The 19,690-nt window shown below is 56.0% G+C and overlaps 1 protein-coding gene and 1 long non-coding RNA gene across 9 annotated transcripts in view; one reads left to right on the top strand and one right to left on the bottom strand.

Annotated features, from left to right (window-relative positions):
* The window catches only part of LOC101945584 (CYFIP-related Rac1 interactor A-like), a 41,549-nt gene extending 26,699 nt beyond the window's left edge, over positions 1–14,850 (top strand). For 3 of the 8 annotated variants that reach the window (XM_005302109.5, XM_005302107.4, XM_042844717.2), the window contains 10 exons: positions 3,598–3,677; positions 4,863–4,984; positions 5,077–5,182; positions 6,822–6,958; positions 7,443–7,520; positions 8,100–8,216; positions 8,916–8,995; positions 9,373–9,499; positions 10,751–10,821; positions 14,056–14,850. In XM_005302109.5, the coding sequence (XP_005302166.1) occupies positions 3,605–3,677; positions 4,863–4,984; positions 5,077–5,182; positions 6,822–6,958; positions 7,443–7,520; positions 8,100–8,216; positions 8,916–8,995; positions 9,373–9,499; positions 10,751–10,821; positions 14,056–14,119 (975 nt within the window). In that variant the 5' untranslated portion in view covers positions 3,598–3,604 and the 3' untranslated portion in view covers positions 14,120–14,850. Of the gene's footprint in view, positions 1–115; positions 197–3,597; positions 3,678–4,862; positions 4,985–5,076; positions 5,183–6,821; positions 6,959–7,442; positions 7,521–8,099; positions 8,217–8,915; positions 8,996–9,372; positions 9,500–10,750; positions 10,822–14,055 lie in introns of all 8 variants that reach the window. The other 5 variants (XM_065576993.1, XM_065576994.1, XM_005302112.5 and 2 more) reach the window with 3 other exon arrangements.
* On the bottom strand, positions 11–16,449 carry LOC135977243 (uncharacterized). Its single transcript, XR_010594634.1, has 3 exons — positions 16,314–16,449; positions 13,464–13,549; positions 11–135 (listed from the first exon to the last, which is right to left on the bottom strand). It is a non-coding gene; the product is annotated as an uncharacterized LOC135977243 (long non-coding RNA).
* Positions 16,450–19,690: the final 3,241 nt, after the last annotated feature.

Below are 19,690 nucleotides of genomic sequence, written 5' to 3'. Positions count from 1 at the left end.
AGGAGGGTGGATGGCTCTGGGCCAGGCGGGCAGAGGAGTGCCGTGCTCCGGGCGGTGGCATGCGGTAGCTCTCGGTGCTTGTGCTGTTCCATTCTGTTCTGTTTCTCTCGCTCAGGTCTGCTGGCCATGGGCAACCTGATAAAGGTATTGGGCAAAGATTTAGAAAACTGTCCTCATTTTTTCCTGGATTTTGAAAGTAAGTCCCGCGCTCAGGGCCGGGGGATTTCTGTGCCTGCTAGGAGGAAGAGCCGCTGCTCTCTAAAGAGGATAATACATTCCCACACTGCAATGGGCTTGACGGACGGCCCTAGACACCGCTCTGGGTGAGGGCGGCCATGGCCAAATGAACAGTGGGGAACAGGTCCCTAGCACTGGCAGCTCCCATAGGTTAGGCTGGACAGGTGGACATAGGGCCGGCCTTACGGGTGGGCATCGTGGGCGACCACCATGGGGGGGGGCACGCGCCAGGGTCAAGAGGCAAGGAGTGGGTGCAGGCCTGGGGTGCGAGGCTGTAGAAGGGAGCTCGGGGCAATGGGGGGAGGTTGCAGGGCCTAGGGGGATGGGTGGGGAGCCCAGGGAGGCGGCAGCGCTAGGGGCGACGGAGGGGGGGCCAGGAGAGGCAACAGGAGCCAGAGGCATGGGTGGGGAGCCTGGGGGAGGCAGCGGGAGCCAGGGAGGATGGGTTGGGAGCCTGTGGAGGGGGTCAGGGGGGATGGGTGGATAGGGAGCCGGAGGAGATGGGGGGATAGATGGGGAGGCTGTGGGCCCAGGGGTGATGGGTTGGGAGCCTGTGGAGGGGGTCAGGGGGGATGGGTGGATAGGGAGCCGGAGGAGATGGGGGGATGGGTTGGGAGCCTGGGGAGGTGACGGGGGCCATGGGCGATGGGTGGGAAGCCCAGAGAGGCTGTGGGGACCAGAGGGGATGGGGGGGGATAGATGGGGAGGCTGTGGGCCCAGGGGTGATGGGGGGATGGGTTGGGAGCCTGGGGAGGTGGTGGGGGCCATGGGCGATGGGTGGGAAGCCCAGAGAGGCTGTGGGGACCAGAGGGGATGGGGGGGGATAGATGGGGAGGCTGTGGGCCCAGGGGTGATGGGGGGATGGGTTGGGAGCCTGGGGAGGTGGTAGGTGCCATGGGCGATGGGTGGGGACCCCAGAGAGGCTGTGGGGGCCAGAGGGGATGGGGGGATAGATGGGGAGGCTGTGGGCCCTGGGGGGATGGGTTGGGAGCCTGGGGAGGTGGCGGGGACCAGGGGAGATGGATTTTGAGCCTAGGGAGGCAGCGGGGACCAGAAGCGCCAAAATACAAGTTTGCCCAGGGCGCCATTTTCCCTAAGGCCAGCCCTGGGTGGCCACTGAGCAGGGGGGTGGGGTGGGGGCATTAAATAGACTCTCTCACACGTGAAACCACCATGTGATTTCCCTGCCGCCTGTCACATCCCATCTCCATCGCCAGCCGAGCCTGGGAGGGAAATCTTAACCCCCTCCCCCCATCTAACGAGCGGCTCCGGGCTCACCCTGGAGACTCCGATGGCGAGCTCAGGGACTCTCCTGGTTTCATCCTTAACGGGGGGAATTTCCTCCACACTGGAGCACCCACTGCTCCCGGAGCAGAGAGGCCCCAGCCCATTGGCTCTCTGTATTTATCCAGCACCCATGGCTCTGGGATCCAAGTGCTGAGACAGATTTGCTCCAGAGCAAGGCTTCCCAGCTCCCTGGGCGCGCCGTTGATGGCAGCAATGGAGGAGAAGTGACATTCCCCTGGAGGATATTTGGGAGAGAGAGGCCATTGCCCTTAACACTAGGATCTTAGCCCCAAACACATTCTCCCGAGGCGGCTGCCTGGTCTGCCCCATGACCCCTGAATCCTCTTCTCTCCTCACAAGCCGGTAGGACTGGGACCGCTAATACACTTCCCAGCAGGCCAATAAGCCCCCAAAGAGCCCCTCTGCCTGTAACAGCCGGTCACATGCTGCCGAGGAAGGAGGAAGGAAGGATTTGTGCTGCCTCATTGTACCGCAGGCAACATCCAATGGCTTCGGGGAGCCAAATTCCCTCTGGCCCAGGCCCCTGGCGCTGGGTCAGGTCAGGGAGCAGCACAGCTAAAACAGAGACTTGGCCACGCTGGGAAAGCCGCCCCCCTGCTAGCCGTGGGGTGAGAAGCCCCCGTGGTCAAAACTCCATAAGCTGCCCCAATGCTCCCGAGGGGGCAGGGAAGGGAACAAGGAGGGGTGAGCTGAGTTCAGGGGGACAGGGAAGCAGAGACCCAAAGGGTAGAGAGCAGAGTGCCAGAGAGATGAAGCAGCCAGCCAGTGCGAAGGGAAGGGCCTGAGAGAGCCAGAAAAGGGCAGGAGGGAGCAGGAGGGACTGGGAATGTGGGGAGGGCGAAGGGAGGACTCAAAGTGGGGGTCACTCCTAAAATAACCCCCCTGCCTTTGACTAACCCCGGCAAGTTGGCGAGACAAGATCCCCTGTGGCTGCCCCTCCTCATCCACCCAGACAAGCAGCTCAGAGTCAGCGCTCAGGAAAACCCGAGGGGTGTAAAAATAGTGTCAGAGCAGCACAGCTCACACGTTGCCTCCCGGCGGGGGCTGAGAGGCGAGCGCTCTGTTCACCACACAGAGAGGCCCGGGGGGAGCCCAAAATAGTCCTCTGGCTCTGCAGCGCTGGGGAGGCCCTTGCAGTGGGAGGCTGGAGATGGGGTCAGGAGGAATGGCTCAGCCCTAAGGCCCCGTTCAATGACCCTTCCTGGTTGTCACAAGAGCAATTCCCCCAGCAGGGCCCCGGGGAGCTCTTGACTCCAAGCAAGTCCGGAGACTCCCTTCCAAACCTGCTGCCAATTTGTAGCAGAGCCTGGCCCACTCCCCTGTTCTGTAACCAGGGCTGGACACGTCCAAAGCTTCAGTCTGGGTGTGGGCCAGGCAGTGAAAGTCTCATCCCACGTTGCCTCTGGGTCCCCGGAGCCGGCTGTAATTGTGAGGCAGATGGATGTTCCACACTGCTCTGTAATTACCTCCCGGAGAGTCAAGGGGCAGGTGTTGGCTTTGGAGATGAAATGAGACGCAGCCCTGGGACCATTCCCCCCCCCCCCCCCCTTCCTGGAGAACAGCGGCTCTCCCTCACTTTGCTTGTTCCTGTTGGTCACCACCTCCATCAGCCAACGCTCATCTCCATCTGGGGGCAGGAAGAAGCTGCTCATGGGGCTGGGAGTAGCTGCCGGGCCGCCCTCCCGCGAGCCACATCTGGCTGCAGTCGCCATCAAGATCTTGGGAGAGTCTCTAATGAACCTCAGCGCCTTCTAATTGAGCAGCTCCGCTCGTTAACGTTAGAATTGCTGCGTGCTGCAAAGCCGTTGGGCACGACTGCCTTTTCCTCCCTTCGGCTCTTGCTTACGAGGAGCCAACAACTGGCACCTCTTACATGCGGCCACAAAGATTCAGGCGTTACACAGCCGGCCAAAAACCTTGACGCTCTGATGCCTGAGGGGCTCTTCCTGCTGCCCAGATGTTGGCCCTCAAGCTAGTTCTCCCACTGCTTCCTTCCATGAACGCCACCTCACTACCCATCATATTTTTTTCCTCTTGTCTCTTCTCTTGCAGGTGTCACATGGGGAACCTTCTTAAAGTGTTGACTTATAACGACCTTGAACAAGGCCCTAATTTTTTCCTTGACTTTGAACGTGAGATGGGATTTTTATTTTATTTTATTTTCCGCTCCCCCTCCCCCCCCACATTCATGTCATTTTAAGTTGTCGTCTCAGTTAATCTCCCATGGCATCGTACCCATTCCAGAAATTGTAGTGATTTCCTCCCCACTCACCACCCCGCTTGGTCTCCCGTAGGCTATTTCCTTCTCAGGAAGCTGGTCTTGCCAGATGTTGGGGGATTTAACAGGCTGGTTTCCAAAGGGGCGGCAGAAAGGGCTGTCAGGTCATTCGGGGTGTTGGTCAGGACATTTCAGGCCTGGAGAGGGGCTTAGCTCTCCATCCCTAGTGCCGGTCCCATCCCTGTAAGGATATCCTTCCCTGTTGATTATAACCCAAAGCCACCTACAGAAGCTCAACCAGGCAGGTCCCAGCCAGAAGCTTGAATTCTTAACATTTACCTGCCACATAAATCCTCTTAGGCCCACCCATTATTCCGGAGAGACAACATTAGTTAGCAGGGAGCTGTTCTCCCGTGCCATTAAGGCGATGGTGAGGAAGGACAGAGTGCCATCAGGCCAGAGAACTCTGCGGGGGAAGTGGGACACGAAGGGATCTGACGTGCCCATTCAGGAGCAGTAAGATTGGGAGTTGAGTCCAGAGTCTGGCCCAGTCAGGAAAGAAAGGGCCCCATTTCCTCCTCACGCCAGTGTGATGCTGCTGTAGGTCCATTGACTCCTGATTTGCTATGGGATCAGAACCAAGCCCATGGAGGGGAGTCATATTCCAAGGCATCTCATTCCAATTGGGTTGTTCTCTCAGCAGGAGACGTTTCTTCCCTTTGGTTTGCTTTGTGTTGTTTCCTTTGCACACGTTTCTTTTCCGTTGAGAGCCTGCGTGTGTGACTAGACCAGTGGGGCGAGGAGAGCCAGGTCTCCAGAAGGTTCAGATCTGACTAGAGAATAGATGAGGCCTAGCACTAGCCGGGGGCCTGGCCCTACTGGTGGGAGGTTTTCTAATTCCCTTTAGCACGTCTCTCGTCGGCACTTTCTCCACAGACTTAGGCAGAGGAATCGCTCTGTCTGCCCTTGCGCCCCAGACAAGCCAGTGCGTTTCCCCGGGTCTAACATTGTTCAGGGACCGGCCGCCAAAGACCCCGCGCTCTCGCTGTCCGACGCACGTGCTGAAATGTTGCTTTTTTGGGGGGGTGATCCGATGCAGATGCTCAGCCCACAGAAGCCGAGACAGCTGTGTGGAACCAGGTCAACGCAGTGCTAGAGGAGGCACAGACCATCCTGGCTGAACTGCAGTCCTACACGGGGGCTGGCCTGGAGATTAGAGAGGTACAGCTCTGCAGCTCCTCCATCCATCGGCCTGGGGACCCGGGCACGGATTCAGGCACTAATGATGAGCTTGCCCTCTTGGTTTCTTGCAGGCAATCCAAAACCCCAATGACCTCCAGCTCCAGGAGAAGGCCTGGAATGCAGTGTGCCCTCTAGTGGCAAAGCTGAAACGCTTCTATGAGTTCTCTCTTCGACTGGGTGAGCCCAAACTCCGCTAATAAGGCAATCTCCATTCCCGTCCCCCAACCGTGCAGGTGTCGGCACAAAACTGCTACCCTCAGCCCACATCCAGCTCCCTGCCCCTCCCCGCCCTGCACGTCACTCCAAACTCTATCACCGGACCGCATCCACCTGTCCTTTATTCAGAACAACCAGCACATTGCCTCGGCAAGGCCTGCAGCATTTGGCCTTGGGCTTCAGAGGGGAGGATGGTCTCATAGTTAAGGCTCGGGAGTTCAAGTCCTGATGCTGCCACTGTCTTGCGTGTCTAAGGCAAGTCATTGTGCCACTCTGTGCCTCCGTTTAGACTTGAAATGAGATGAAGGTTTCTAACCATCAGAGGAGTGAAGTTCTGGAACAGCCTTCCAAGGGAAGCTGTGGGGGCAAAAGACATCTCTAGCTTCAAGACTAAGCTTGAGAAGTTTATGGAGGGGATGGTATGATGGGATAGTCTAATTTTGGCAATTCATTGATCTTTGACTATTAGCGGTAAATATGCCCAATGGGCTGTGATGGGATGGTAGATGGGGTGGGATCTGAGTTACTACAGACAGGGCCAGCTCCAGGGTTTTGGCCGCCCCAAGCAGCCAAAAAAAAAAAAAGCCGCAATCGCGATCTGCAGCGGCAATTCAGCTGGAGGTCCTTCGCTCCGAGCGGGAGTGAGGGACCGTCCGCCGAATTGCCGCCGAATAGCTGGACGTGCCGCCCCCCTCCAGAGCGGCCGCCCCAAGCACCTGCTTGCCAGGCTGGTGCCTGGAGCCGGCCCTGACTACAGAGAATTCTTTCCTGGGTGTCTGTCTGGTGAGTCTTGCCCACATGCTCAGCGTTTAGCTGATCGTCATATTTGGGGTTGGGAAGGAATTTTCCTCCAGGGCAGATTGGCAGAGGCCCTGGGGGGTTTTCGCCTTCCTCCGCAGCGTGGGGCATGGGTCACTTGCTGGAGGATTCTCTGCAACTTGAAGTCTTTAAACCACAATTTGAGGACTTCAATCGCTCAGACATAGGTCAGGGGTTTGTTGCAGGAGTGGGTGGGTGAGAGTCTATGGCCTGCGTTGGGCAGGAGGTCAGACTAGACGATCATAATGGTCCTTTCTGACCTTAAAGTCTCGCTCACAGGGATGGGGAGATGGAGAGGCTAGATTCACCGAGAGTTGAAAAACGGATTGGCTAAAAGGGGCTGAAGAGGACACAACAGATCAGATTATCAGCTCTGTTCCAGTGACCTCAGGTGACTGGGTGGCTGAAATAAGCTGGCTCCCTTCCTTCACTGAGCCATCTGGGGACTGCTCACCTCTGGAATGAGATGAAGAGGATTCACCCAGGAAATAACCCGCTGTTAAACGCGAATAAAGCAATTTGCGTCCGACAGCTTGCAGGGAGGGGAAACACCGTTGGTGTGTCCCCCTGAGTCAGGAGAGGTAGAAAAGCCCCTGAGTGCGGGAGATGGGGAGGTTATACCCCAGAACCTGCAGTTAAGTCTGCTGCAAGCTAAGTCTGAACTGCTCCATACTGGGGAGGGAGCTGGAGGGGTTAAGCCTGGAGCGCTGGTAATCGCTTTGTGTTCGCACGGTGACATGACACCCTGCAATGCATCATTTTTCTCCCCTTCCGCTCCCAGAGAACGCTCTGCGCAGCTTGCTGGAAGCTCTGACTAGCCCGCCCTATGCCCCGACTCAGCACCTGGAGAGGGAACAAGCCCTAGCAAAGCAGTTTGCAGAAATCCTACACTTCACCCTCAGCTTCGACGAGTTCAAGGTAGGGAAGCTTCACGGGTCCGACTGGAGACGGAACACGGGAGCTTAGAAACTCGCCTTTCCCAGGGACGGTCGGCTGGTAGAGAGTCAATGCTGCACGACGCATTAACAACCCAAATCAAGCCATGCTCTTCAGGGAGTCAATATTCCCTGGCATGTTCCTCCTTGTAATGCTGAGTCATGACTTGGTGAATTAGCTCTGCTTTAGTTGACATGCAAGCATCAACCAAACGAACCGTTCGTTAGACAAACGGGCAGTGGAGCTAGCCTACATTAGGTCCTCTGGACCATTCCTGCCAATCGCCGCTGGGGTATCATCCCTTACACTAGATTTTGAGAGTTTTATCCACTCCTCTTTCAACCATCTCTTGGAAAGCTGGCCCCCAGTTTAACAGATCCAGATCTAGGACCCATTCTGCCCTATGGGAGCAGTACCAAGAGCAGTTGATCAGACCTCCCATCTTCTCTGTCCATGTTTGCTGCAGATGACCAACCCTGCCATCCAGAACGATTTTAGCTACTACAGAAGAACCCTCAGCCGAAATCGCATTAACAATTTACAGGTAAGAGGTTGGTCCCCCTCCCACAGGGTTTGAGTTCCACTGTCAGAGCAGTGTGGGGGATGAAGCCTAGCATGGTATGAGCATGGATATGGAGGTCTTAGCCTTGCTAGCCCAGGTTAACACTGGGTAAAAAGCTTTGGGGGTGAACTATGCATAAACTGCTAGAAAAGTAAGATGAGAGATTCTTGCAGAGGCAGTGGTTGTCACTCAATGCTCTACCAGATGGTTGGCAGAACTAAACATCTCGAGGACCAAGCAGTGGAGGACACAGGCAGTGGGTGGGCCTCTCATAAAGCGATGCGCAGAATGAACTGGAGGACGGCTGAGTTAGGTCCCCTCACCCCCCTGCAGCACCAGCAAGGCTTGGGGTGAGCAAACCTGAAGCCGGTCTGGGTTGAGCCCCCAAGTTCAGCAAACCCAGACCTGAACTGGGAGGTGTGAGCTGGTGAGATTATAGTCTGGGTCTGTTCAGCACATTCCAACAGGGCAGATTAGGCTGGGCTCAGACATGTTCAGCATTTGCCCAGTCCTATTGGGATTAACGTGAGCAAGCCGTCTTTCACATCTCATGTCCTGCAGTTGGATGCCGAGAGTGATGTTAACAATGAAATGGCCAACAGGATGTCTCTCTTCTACGCAGAGGCCACGCCTATGCTTAAAACTCTAAGCAACGCCACAACCAAGTTTGTTTCAGAGGTGAGTGAGCCCCAAAGACAGAAAGAGAAACCAAAAACTGGGAGAAGGGGGGGCCGGAGGAGAGAAATATAAACAATAGCCTAGATGTACCTATTGGGTAAACCAGTGAGACTCCATTGAAGTCAATCAAGATGTGCCCAGCAGAATATTTGGCACAAAGATTCACCATGAGAGAAAATAGGATGTGAGCTTTGGAAGGATTCCTCCACGAATTCAGCACATTTCCAACATCCCTGGTCATGGCCGTCCTGCGTCATAAGAAACAGGTGTGTCTAAGCCACAGGCCTGGGGAGCTGTCCATTAGCAGCATAGGCAGGGGAAAAAGCAACAGAGGGTCCTGTGGCACCTTTGAGACTAACAGAAGTATTGGGAGCATAAGCTTTCGTGGGTAAGAACCTCACTTCTTCAGACTTGCATCTGAAGAAGTGAGGTTCTTACCCACGAAAGCTTATGCTCCCAATACTTCTGTTAGTCTCAAAGGTGCCACAGGACCCTCTGTTGCTTTTTACAGATTCAGACTAACACGGCTACCCCTCTGATAATAGGCAGGGGAGTTTATAGAGGGAGACCAACTGGAAAGGGGTTGGGGAAATAGCGATACGATGAAGTGATTCAGTTCCTAACTGACGCCTCCTCTCCAGCGAAGGGCACACGGGACCAGGAGGCAAATCTAGTGTCTCTCTTGTTCTCTCCTTTCAGAACAAGACCCTCCCCATTGAGGACACAACTGACTGTCTAAGCACCATGGCCTGTGTCTGCAGGGTGATGCTGGAGACGCCGTGAGTATTTCATCCTGGCCCGTGTGCCTAGGCACGGAATCCAGGCTGGCAGATGGCTTCTAAAATCACAGGCCAGCAGGAAGCCAAGGGATGGAATTCAAGCAATGTACACGGGACTAAGCGGTCACCCTTTCAGGAGTGAATCCATGCAGTGCCAAGCGCTGAGAGCTCCTTGCAGGTCCCCAAGCCCAGCTTTTAAACACGTATAGGCACCCATATAGCAGGGGCATGTACAGGTAGAAGCTCTCCCACCTGTGACCCCCCCCCCATGGGACGCTCTCTCTCATCTCCCTTCACTTGCCAGCAGCAATAAAGACACGGAGTCAGACCCTGCCAGACTTCCCTCTGCTTGTCATTGACCCCTCTCTTGATTTCAGGGAATACAGGAGCCGGTTCACCAACACCGAGACCCTTCTCTTCTGCATGCGAGTGATGGTTGGAGTCATTATCCTCTACGATCACGTTCACCCCGTGGGGGCTTTCGCAAAGACCTCCAAAATCGATGTGAGTGACACCTTGGTGTCAATAGCTGGCACACTGCCCAGCAAAGGGGCACTAAAAAAAAATCATGAGGGAGTGAAGCCATCTGAGCTGGGGAGTGCTATGGGGCCTACAGGCATAGGTTTGGTGGTTAGCAGGAGCTGTCCTGCTAGCCACCTCCTGCCTCAGGGCAGAGTGAGAAAGAAGACACTTAACTTCCACCCAGGTTCTATTGGTTCTTCTGGGCTGGATGATCCCATCACAAGTAGCCGAGCAAGAATCGCTCCTGCTCTCCTATCTCTGAGCAATGAGGTCTTGGTCAGCATGAAATACGCAAGGGGTGACGTCCTGCAGAGTCAAGCTTAGCAAAGCGCTTACTGGCCAGCCTGGGGTAGCCGCTCACTTTTAGCTTTCCTGGCTGCCCAAAGACCATGAGTCCTACCACAGCTAGATTCCCATCTGCAGTAACGCGCACGAGACACACCCCAGGACAGGGGACTCCATGCACTGCACCGGTCTACTGGAGCAGCTGGCAGGCAGCTGACAGACACAGCAGTCAGCCTAGAACGCAGTGAGGGCCGGGGACAAATCCCAATCCAGGATTTTATGAATAAGGTAGGAAGGAAGCGATGGAGATAAATAGATGGATGGAGGAAGAAACTAAGCCCTGTCTCAAGACTAAACATTTCCCACCACTGGATGCAGCTCCACTGGGGATAGCACCGTTGAGAAATCTAGAGATGGTCTGTGGCTGGTGTTTTAACTCTTCTCAGAGGAGGTGTTAGAAGACATTGTGGTTAATACACCAGGGGCCTTGTCTACACTGGAGTTCCCACCATTGTACTGCTGCAACCAGTATCAGCAGCGGTGGGACATTTTAAGAAACAGAGGGTATGTCTACACAGCAAATGAAGGTGTGATTTCAGTGCTTTAATCTGCCCGGCAGGGGATCCTGGGTACGCATTCAGGTTGCTGGCGCACCATGTCTTCCCTGCTGCTGTTAACCGCGCTAGCTAGACTGAGGCAAAGGTGCTTGTGCCTACCTATGCTACAATCACCCCTTCGTCTGCTGGGTGGAGACAAAGCCAAAAAGGAGAGGGACAGAGAAGCCAAGACACAGCTGGGCAGTGTGAGGGGAAGGGCGGGCTAAGAGAGCACACTCATTCCTTCCTCAGGAGGCGTGGGTAAGGGAGCTGCTGGTCCCTGCTCCCCCCGCCACGTGCTCTTTTCAGTTGAGCGCTGACCCGCCTGGCTCTTTCTTTTTAATCCTGGTAGATGAAAGGATGCATCAAAGTCTTGAAAGATCAGCCTTCAACCAGCACAGAGGGGCTCCTGAACGCACTGAGGTATGTACAGCTCTGTCCTCCCGCACCAACGGCTGCCTTTGCATGTTCCATGCTGAGAATGGGGGTGGGGGCGAAACAGGAGCTGTGGTCACATGAGCTGCCTTTCCTGTCCTCCTTCACTGCTGAAAAGCCTCAAGATTCTCCTTCCCCCTCCGAGCCAGCTCAGATCGCAATCGAGGGCAAGGACGAGTTGCTCAGGTTGGGCGCCAGTTCCCAGTGGAAACATGTCCAGGTTGCAGAAACAGCATCACTAATTGGAGCAGTAATGCTGAGAAGGTGGAAATTCCACCATGCTGACAGGGATTTTAGCAACTGTATCCGAGAGAGAGAGAGACAGAAACAGAGAGACGAGATTTTCACGGCTAGCTGGGGAATGTCAATGAGAGTCGTAGGTCTTTGGTGACATCTACACAGCCAGTGAAAGTGTGATCGTAGTGCAGGTTGGCATACCTAGCGAATGTAGCTGGTGCAGGGAACCGTGGTCACGAAGACCTGGTGACACAGGCTTGCTGACCCCAGTACAAGCCTGTTGGTGACTCTGGGTACACCCTGAGGTTGCTGGCCAGTGTCTGCGCTGCTGTGTCTTCACTGCTATTGTTGCCCGCACTAGCTAGGTTAAAATGAGTGCGGACATGTGACCCATGCTACAATCACAGCTTCACTTGCTGAGTAGGCATATTCGAAATCCCCTTGTCAGCTTTGATAAATCGTGTGTGTGTGTGTGTGTGTGTATGTACATAGTGTATTTGATCTAGCAGAGAACGGTCTAACAGGGTGGTGATGGCTTCTCCATCACTGACAATTTTAAAATCAAGATTGGATGTTTTTCTAGAAGATCCACTCTAGGAATTATTTTGGTGGAGTTCTCTGGCCTGCGCTAGACAAGAGGTCAGAGCAGATGATCACACACACACACACACACACACACACACACACACACACACACACACACACACACACACACACACACACACACACACACACACACACACACACACACACACACACACATTCTCTTCTTTGTGAATTACTGTAAAGTCCACTCTCTCTGACTGTTTTGGTGAGAGAGGCTCGTCTGCCCCATCTCCTCCCTTGCTGACCAAGAAAAGCTGCTGAGAACTCTCTTCTCGAAAACACTTGCACAGAATAGAGCTCAAAGCCTCCAGGAGCCAAGCCTAGATCAGCAGACCGACCAGCAATAACTAGAATGGCTTCAGTTCTCCCTTGATTTAATCTTTCCCTGGGCATTTCAAGGTGCCAGGCTCCCAGACCTGGGGGCACAAATCCATTCCACTACAGGACTAGCCCAGTAGCAGACACCGCACTCCTTCCCCCCACCCCTCCCAGAAGGGTGGTCGCAACTCAGATTTTATGGCTTGTTCAGTCCTTGACTCTGCTGCAGAAAGTGCCAACAGAGAGGCTGATTTTCATCCACTGTGCTGGGTGTTTTCCTGTGATGGAGACACCTGCCTGCTGAGAACTCGCCAACTCATTTCAGTCCGGTCACCAAACCCGCTATAGATTGGTACTGAGCTAGGCTGGGTGTGAGCCAGTACCCTATAGATTTAAAGCACCTTGTCTCAATGACAGGCAGGTTGGTCTTGTGACTGAGGCATTGGAATGGGCCTCAGGAGATCCAGGTTCAGACTCCCACCTCTACTGCTGACAACCTGTGTGACCCCAGACTAGTCGCTTTATGCCTCAGTTTCCCCACCTGTAAAATGAGGGTAATAATGCTGCCCTTTCTCTCACCTGTCTTGTCTATTTAGACTGAGCTCTGTGAGGCAAAGACCATCTCTTACTATGCGTATGTGCAGCACCTAACACAATCTCAGCCAGGGCCGGCTCTACTGTTTTTGCCACCCCAAAGAGCGCACCAAATGGCCGCCGTGGACGGCGGGGGCTGTCCGTGTGCCGTTAGGGCGGCACGCGCGTTTCCGCCATATTGCTGCCGCGAGCAGCTGAACATAGAAGCTGCCACCGAATTGCCGCCGCGGCGGAAACGCGTGTGCCGCCCTAACGGCACACGGACTGCCCCCGCCATCCATGGCGGCAATTCGGCGCGCTGCTTGGGGCGGCAAAAACACACGGAGTGCCGCCCCGAGCCCCTGCTTGGAATGCTGGTGCCTGGAGCCGGCCCTGATCTCAGCTAAGGCCCCCAGGCACTGCAGGAATACACATAGTAATCACGCTTTCAAGTCCCTGAGTCAACCAGTGCAAAAATTGTGTTTCTGGTGCGTGACCATTGCTCTCTCTGAGGCACTGATCAAAAATGCATCAGACTAGAACTCTTGGTTCCAGGTCCACCGGGCTCCCTTTTGAGTGTCAGCTGTAGCACACCCATGGAGGTGTTCTCCCATAGGTTGATCTCAGCTATGATCTGCTCCCATTAGATAGATCCTTCGGAGTGCTGGTCTCCGGCGTATTTGAATCTGGTGTCCAATGCAGCTGGCTGTTGGCCTCGTGTCTGGGGAAAGGGTCAGGGTTCAGGTGTGCTTCGAAGCGCATCTCTTGCGGCTGGACTCGGTGTTCTACAGTACATTTCCCGTCCCTTGGATTCCGCCCCTTGTCACACAGAAGCTCGCAGTCTAAATTCCACTTCACAAGATAAATGGCTCCTCCATAAGGGGCATCAGTCCTACCTTGCATGGTAAATTCCCACTTCCGTTTCCTGTCTGTGCCTTGCCGTTCCCTTCTCTGTCCTGAGCGTTCACTCTTCAGAGGTTTCCTGGGGGGACAAGATTAAAACGTGGAGTCAGCATAAACACCACACTGTGAACGGAGGCACCCCGCGGTGCTGTGACTCGCCGTGCAGCCGGGGGCGAGGCACAGCACCGCTGGGTGCCTCCGTTCATCCATGAAATGGGGCTGGCATAGCAGTATCGTTCTTATCCTTCTCTGCCCAATGGGGACACTCCACCGGTGACACAGAGAGGGTAAGGGCTGGAGTTCAGAGGTGCTGAGTGCCGACAGCTGCGACTGAAATCGAATGAGGTGCCCAGCACCTGCCACAACAAAGCCTTAAACACCTTGCTCAAGGCCACACGGCGAGTTCCTGGTAGAGCCAGCGTCAGAATCTAGCAATTACAGCTCCAGTCCTGTGCTCGGACCACCAGCTCATTGTGCTGCTTCAAGGACACACTTATTTATGGGGGAGGAGGGTCATGAGGCTTAATGGCTTGAAAAGCACCACGTGAACTCGTCAGGGGCATAACCCCCCTCCTCCGTTTGCAGGTACACCACCCTGCACCTCAACGACGACACCACATCCAAGCAGATCCGGGCCCTGCTGCAGTGAGCGCCTCGAGAGCGGTAGGGTGGCGGGGGGGTCTGTCCGGCTGGGGCCTGGAGGCTTCACTTAGAACTGTCAGCGGAAAATTTTAAATGTTGCCATGTTGCTATAAATAACCATGATCATATTCCTCATTTTGTAAAGAAAGGGAAAAAGTTTTTAAAAAATAAAAATACAGAAATACAAGAACAAACTAAGCAGCCCACAAATCCACCCTCCCCAACGTGTTTCCGCCTCCCCCCCGCCTCCCTCCAAAAAAGATCAGTGTCCAACTCTGGCAGGCTGTGTGTCACCCACTCCGTGCGTCTCCATTCCCCCTGCCCCCCCATCAGTGGTGCCGTGACATGCCCAGTTCTTAGCATGCCTGAGCTTGGGGTGGGGGCTAGGGGATGGAAGCCCGGGAGCAGGGGGGCGTCCCATGGTTCCCACAGGGGTACAATGTAGGGTCACTTTATCTGGACTACGCCCCCCAAGTGCGAAGGGAGGGGTCCAGGGCGGGGCCAGCACGAAGCCGCCCCTCCTGACAGATGTAAATAACGTGCGTGAATCACTCCAAGGGTCCGGCTGTGACCATGATGATGATGAAGAAAAAGGGCATCATCTTTAAATCCTCCTGCACTGAGTCCATTGAAAATAGCTCGGTGGCACCTTTTAGATTTTTAATATAAAACAATTAAAATCCACTCACCTGTTATTTTGTACATTTTTGTGTGAAATAAAATAACATTTAATCTGTTTATTGCCCGACTGGCGCCGTCTCTGTTACTTGGCCTCGCCAGGGCTTGCTCTACAGGGGGAAGGGGTCATCAGCAGCTAGGGTGACCAGACAGCAAATGTGAAAAATCAGGACAGGGGATGGGGGGTAATAGGAGCCTATATAAGAAAAAAACCCAAAAATCGGGACTGTCCCTATAAAATCGGGACATCGGGTCACCCTATCAGCAAATCCCCTGCAATCAGCTGTCAATCGCCCCCTGGGCGGGCTGGGCCTGGAGAGGCCACCCCCAGTCACTGCTTCCCCTACGTTATAGCAGTGCCAGCCCGGGCTCTAAAAAGATCCACCAATATTTCGTCCCCTTTCACTGCAAAACGTTGAGGGCTCCCAACAGCCTCTTCCTCCTGGACTTGACCCTCTTTCTCCCCTCCCCCGGGCAGAGATGCACCGTCTTCCTCCCGCCAGAGTCCTTGATCTTCCTCCGAAGTGTGGCAACCTGACCCCTTCCACCTGGGCCGCTGCCTTCCTGCCGCAGCCGGGAGCTCTCGGACATTGGGGGCCAAGGATCCAGCACTCTGGCCTGAGTCCACTCCTGAGTCCGGCTGGCAAAGGCTGCCACCGGCCCTGCAGCACGCTGGCGACAGCCAGAGTCGCTCCGGTGGCCTGCAGCGGGGGGAGCTGGGAGCGGTGCCCGTTTGCAGCCAGGGGAATCAAACTGGACCAGCGCCACTGATCCCACTGGCGCACTGAGGTTGCCCGGCTCATTTCAGCCGGTGTTTGTGCTGCGTCTCTTGTCCAGCAGGTGGCCCCACGACACTATCAGAAGCTGGCTGTTAATTGCATCTCTGCCCAGAGCCCCAGTGCCCAGCCCCAAGCCCAGATCCCAAGGCCAGGCTCGGTCTCAGCAGCGCCAGAGAAATCCAAACCCTGGGAGCACCCGACGAGACGCAGCTGCCAGAGCTGAAGCCGTCAATTCTCTGCGCACGTTTGTATTAAAGCAGCAGAAAAACGGGCCTGCCGTTAGGATGGGGCCGTTCCCGGGACGATGTACCAGCCACGGGGGAACGGTGCGGGAGTGACGAATGGGAGGGAATTTCCACCCCCCAGTCAGCGGCGGCCCAGTGAGAATCAGCGAGCTCAGGGCAGGCCGAAGGCCACGCCAGGCCTGGGAGCTGCCCCAGCTCCCATCAGCTCCGAGCCAAGGAACCACGCTACAGCCCAGCGCCCCTCAGAGGGCCCCCGGGGACACTCCTCGCCTGGGCGCTGGTTGAAATGGAACCTGCCCCGTCGTTTCTGGATGTACGCCTGGGGGGGGAGATCAGGGTTTGTATCGACTTCAGCCCCCGCCCCATTTATCTTTCCAGCCCAGGCACCAGACTCCCAGTCGTTGCACTGGGGCACCCGTCTCCCCCAGCCCCCAGGACTGTTCCCCTCCCACCCGTCCTCCCCGCTTTCAGCTCCTGCCTCTCTGCCAAGGACTCCCACCTTGACCTCTTTGGTCTCTTCCTCAGCTGCTTTTCCGGTACCTCAGGCAGGACATCCCGCCATGATCCATCAGCTCCAACTAATCCCAACCACTCCCCCACTCTTCTCGATCACAGGCGACCACCCGCTAGCCCTGTCACCAGGCTCACAGCAGCCTTGGGGGCACCCCGCCCCCAACAAGCTCCTCCATGCAGGGTCTCCTCCCCACTCCCACGGCTAATCCCCCGCCCCCAGGCCTCGCTCCTCTCCACTGCAGCAGGCCCTGCCCTGCCAGTCTCTGTCCTCCACCGCCAGCCCAGCCCCCTGCCCTCCTCAAGAGCCCCTGGCTCCAGTGTCACCCCCTCCTCATCCCCCGTTTTGGAGCCTCTGCTGCTACCTGCATCTCAGCTCCAGCTCCTCCTCCCGGGCCCTCCGCTCTGCCCCTCTGGGCTCCACGCCACCCCGGGCCTGCACAGCCTTCCATTCGCATCCCCCCCACACACACACTTTCCCTAGCTGATCGCCCCCCGCACACACGGCTCAATGCCAGGCGGATATGCACCGATAAAATTGTACACAGCAAGACAGGCCAGCTGAACCCAGAAACCCTCTCTGGAGCGTTTCCCCCCTCGCTCTGCCAGTGCCCCCCGCAGTGCCCATCGGGGTATCCACCCCACCTCCACTGCACACTCCTCGGGGCTGCAAACTTGTCTTATGCAGCGAAAGCGTCACCCAGCAAACTAAGCACTTTGCAAAATTGAAAAGAAGTGGGGGGGGGCCGGGGGGCGACCTTAAAACAAACATTATTTATCAAATCACCAGTCCTGTGTTTGGGACACTGAAATGCTTTGCCAAGGGCCCTGTCCTACAACACGGGCCCAAGCAGAGCTCCCATTGGCGACAAGGGGAACATCACGGGCATCAGCAGCGCAGGATCGGGCCCAGACTTCACCCTTTGGTGGGTTTGTTTGCTAGGTGGACCCAGCGCCTCGTGCCAGCTGCTGCAAAGACAGCGAACGGCACCGGACTCCAGGAAATAAGACGTCATCTGTGGGTTATGTTAAACACAAAGTCCCTAATGGAAGGAAAAAATAAAAGCAAATAACCAACCACATAGGTCTGGAGGGGGGGATCTAGTGGTTAGAGCAAAGGCCTGGGAATCAGCCTGGGAATCCTAGGTGCTAAGCCCTCGGACACCTTGGAGAAGCTGCAGCTACTCCGCACCTAGGTTTTCCCCTTATTGCTTGGGGCGTGTAAGTAGCTAAGGACCTCCTACACTTTCAGAGGTGACTAGAGATTTGGGGTGCTCAAGACACCCAAGAGGGGCCTGATATGCAGGGTAAGGGGGCGCTGCATTTTCTGGCAGTCTGGGCCCTTTGACGGTGTCTCATGCTAGGGCCCCCCAAAACCACCTGTCTCTTGAAAATTCAGTCATGTTTGTAACAGGGTGCTCTGACAGACGCAGGGACCAAGTCTTGGGTGCAGGGAAACACAGCTGAGCCCTGCCCATGCCCTGCCACCCCTGCGGCACAGACCAACCGTGGGCAGCAGGTGCTGGCGGCTTTCCCAGGGACCCTGCCGCCAAATCTCCCTCAGTCACCGAACGGCTCCTCTCCCAACCGCCACTCTCGCGCCGCAGGGCAAGAGTCCAAATTCCAAGAGGTTTTTCATTGTGAAAAAGGCCTTCCCCCGGCCAGTTTTGCCGCTAAGCCCCGGAGCCTTTCCCGCCAGGGCGCTCAGATTACCTCCCTCCCCCGCCCGCCTGATCATAGCAATCCAAACCGGCGCAAACTGCAGCTCTCACTCCCTTTGGCAACCTTCTGACTCCTCTGCCATGCACGAGCTGTTGGCAAGAGCCTTTCTTCTCAGGCCCTCCAGCTTCCCTGGCTGCGTTCCTCTGGGGGGCTGGAATAAACAGCACATCCTCCCGCCCCACAGCCCTGACCCCCACCGTGTGCCATTCCCTCTGCATCACTTCAGCCACTTCTCCACTGCAGGGACTAATGGCCAGGGCCAGGGACTGGGAGCCAGGAGTCGTGGGCGCTGGTCTTCAGGCATGTCACGGCATGTCTCTGTGGCTCAGCTTCTCCATCAGAAAAATGGGGACCCCGGTGCTCACCTACCTTTGTAAAGTGCTTGGAGATCCCCGGGTGAAAGAATCCAACAAAGGAGGGGCTCTGACCCGAAGGGCGTCCCGTGGGCCAACTCACGGACTGCGACTGGCGCTCTCAGACCGAGCGGGTGGCTCCTGAATCCACAGAGGTCTGATTTCCAAAGGCGCAAACTTCCTGCAGCCCCCGGGACTGTGCTGGGGGTTAGGGGCGTTCAGCAGCTCTGCAGGACACGGATGAGCCTAGCCTGAAGTGTAGGCTCCCAGATTTGAAACATTTGGCCTCTTTTTGTGGCTCATTAAAGAACATCACAGACCTCGCAAGCGGCGTATTTCCCCCGGGAGCTAGAATCGGACCTTGGAACGGCTCGGAAGCTACTGTCACGTTCTCCAGTAGCTCAGAGGGCTTAAAGACAGACCCGATTGCACAGAAAACATCAAAAACCCGCAGAGTTGAGTGGAACCGAAGCAGACAGCAGCTCAGTAGCTTGGAGAGGTGTGAACTGCCCCAGTCATCTCCATGACCTTAACTCAGACAGCCAGGCAATGATGCCAGTGTTAACTATTTCATTGCTCGTGTGAGGAAGGGGTGGGAGGGTCACCGAGTGGCCCAATTCACCCCAGCTGACCCCTCCTTTTGGTGGGCGGCATGTGGGAAGTGCCACCCCAATGATTTTCCCAGTCGAGAAGCAGCCCAGATCAGAGAACCGAGCAGAGCCCAGCCCAGGGTCATTCTCAGCAGGAGGGTTATGGACTGTTTCAAGCTGCAAGCGGCTAAGCAAAGTCTCCCTCTGGAGACAGAGAAGGGGAACTGCCTCCCCTGCCCCTCCACGTCAGGCAGCTGCTAGCGACCCCTTAGGAATCGCAGCTACAGCTGGGCGGGATGTCCACGAATCCCAGCAAATCTCTGCCTGCCCAGCCCAGGTTTCTCACTGACACCCTGTGTCTCAGCGGGTCCAGGGAAAACCCTGCGTCAACTGGGCATAGTTGGCGGAGCTCAGAGCTTGTCTCGAAACCCAAAGCACAGAGAGGGCTGCATCTGTGGGGCAACCCGGTGCTCTGGTGTGGGCACAACCCAGCCACACCCGCTCTGCACTGCGGCACGACGGCCTGTTGTCAGACCACGGGACTAACGGATCTGCCTTGGCTTTGGCCCGGAGAAGGGGACGGCCCCCCCATTCCTTGGGTGAGAGCAGGTGGGAGGGTTGGTCTGGGATGAAGTCTCCTGCTGCAGGCCAACATTTTCAAACAGCTGCCTAGGAAAGTACCAGCCCTGGGAGGGGAAGGA

This window comes from Chrysemys picta, chromosome 23 (genome assembly GCF_011386835.1).
Source record: "Chrysemys picta bellii isolate R12L10 chromosome 23, ASM1138683v2, whole genome shotgun sequence".
NCBI classification, from domain to species: Eukaryota; Metazoa; Chordata; order Testudines; family Emydidae; genus Chrysemys; species Chrysemys picta.
Note: the sequence above shows the minus strand (reverse complement) of the source record. Positions and strands in the feature narration are given on the sequence as shown.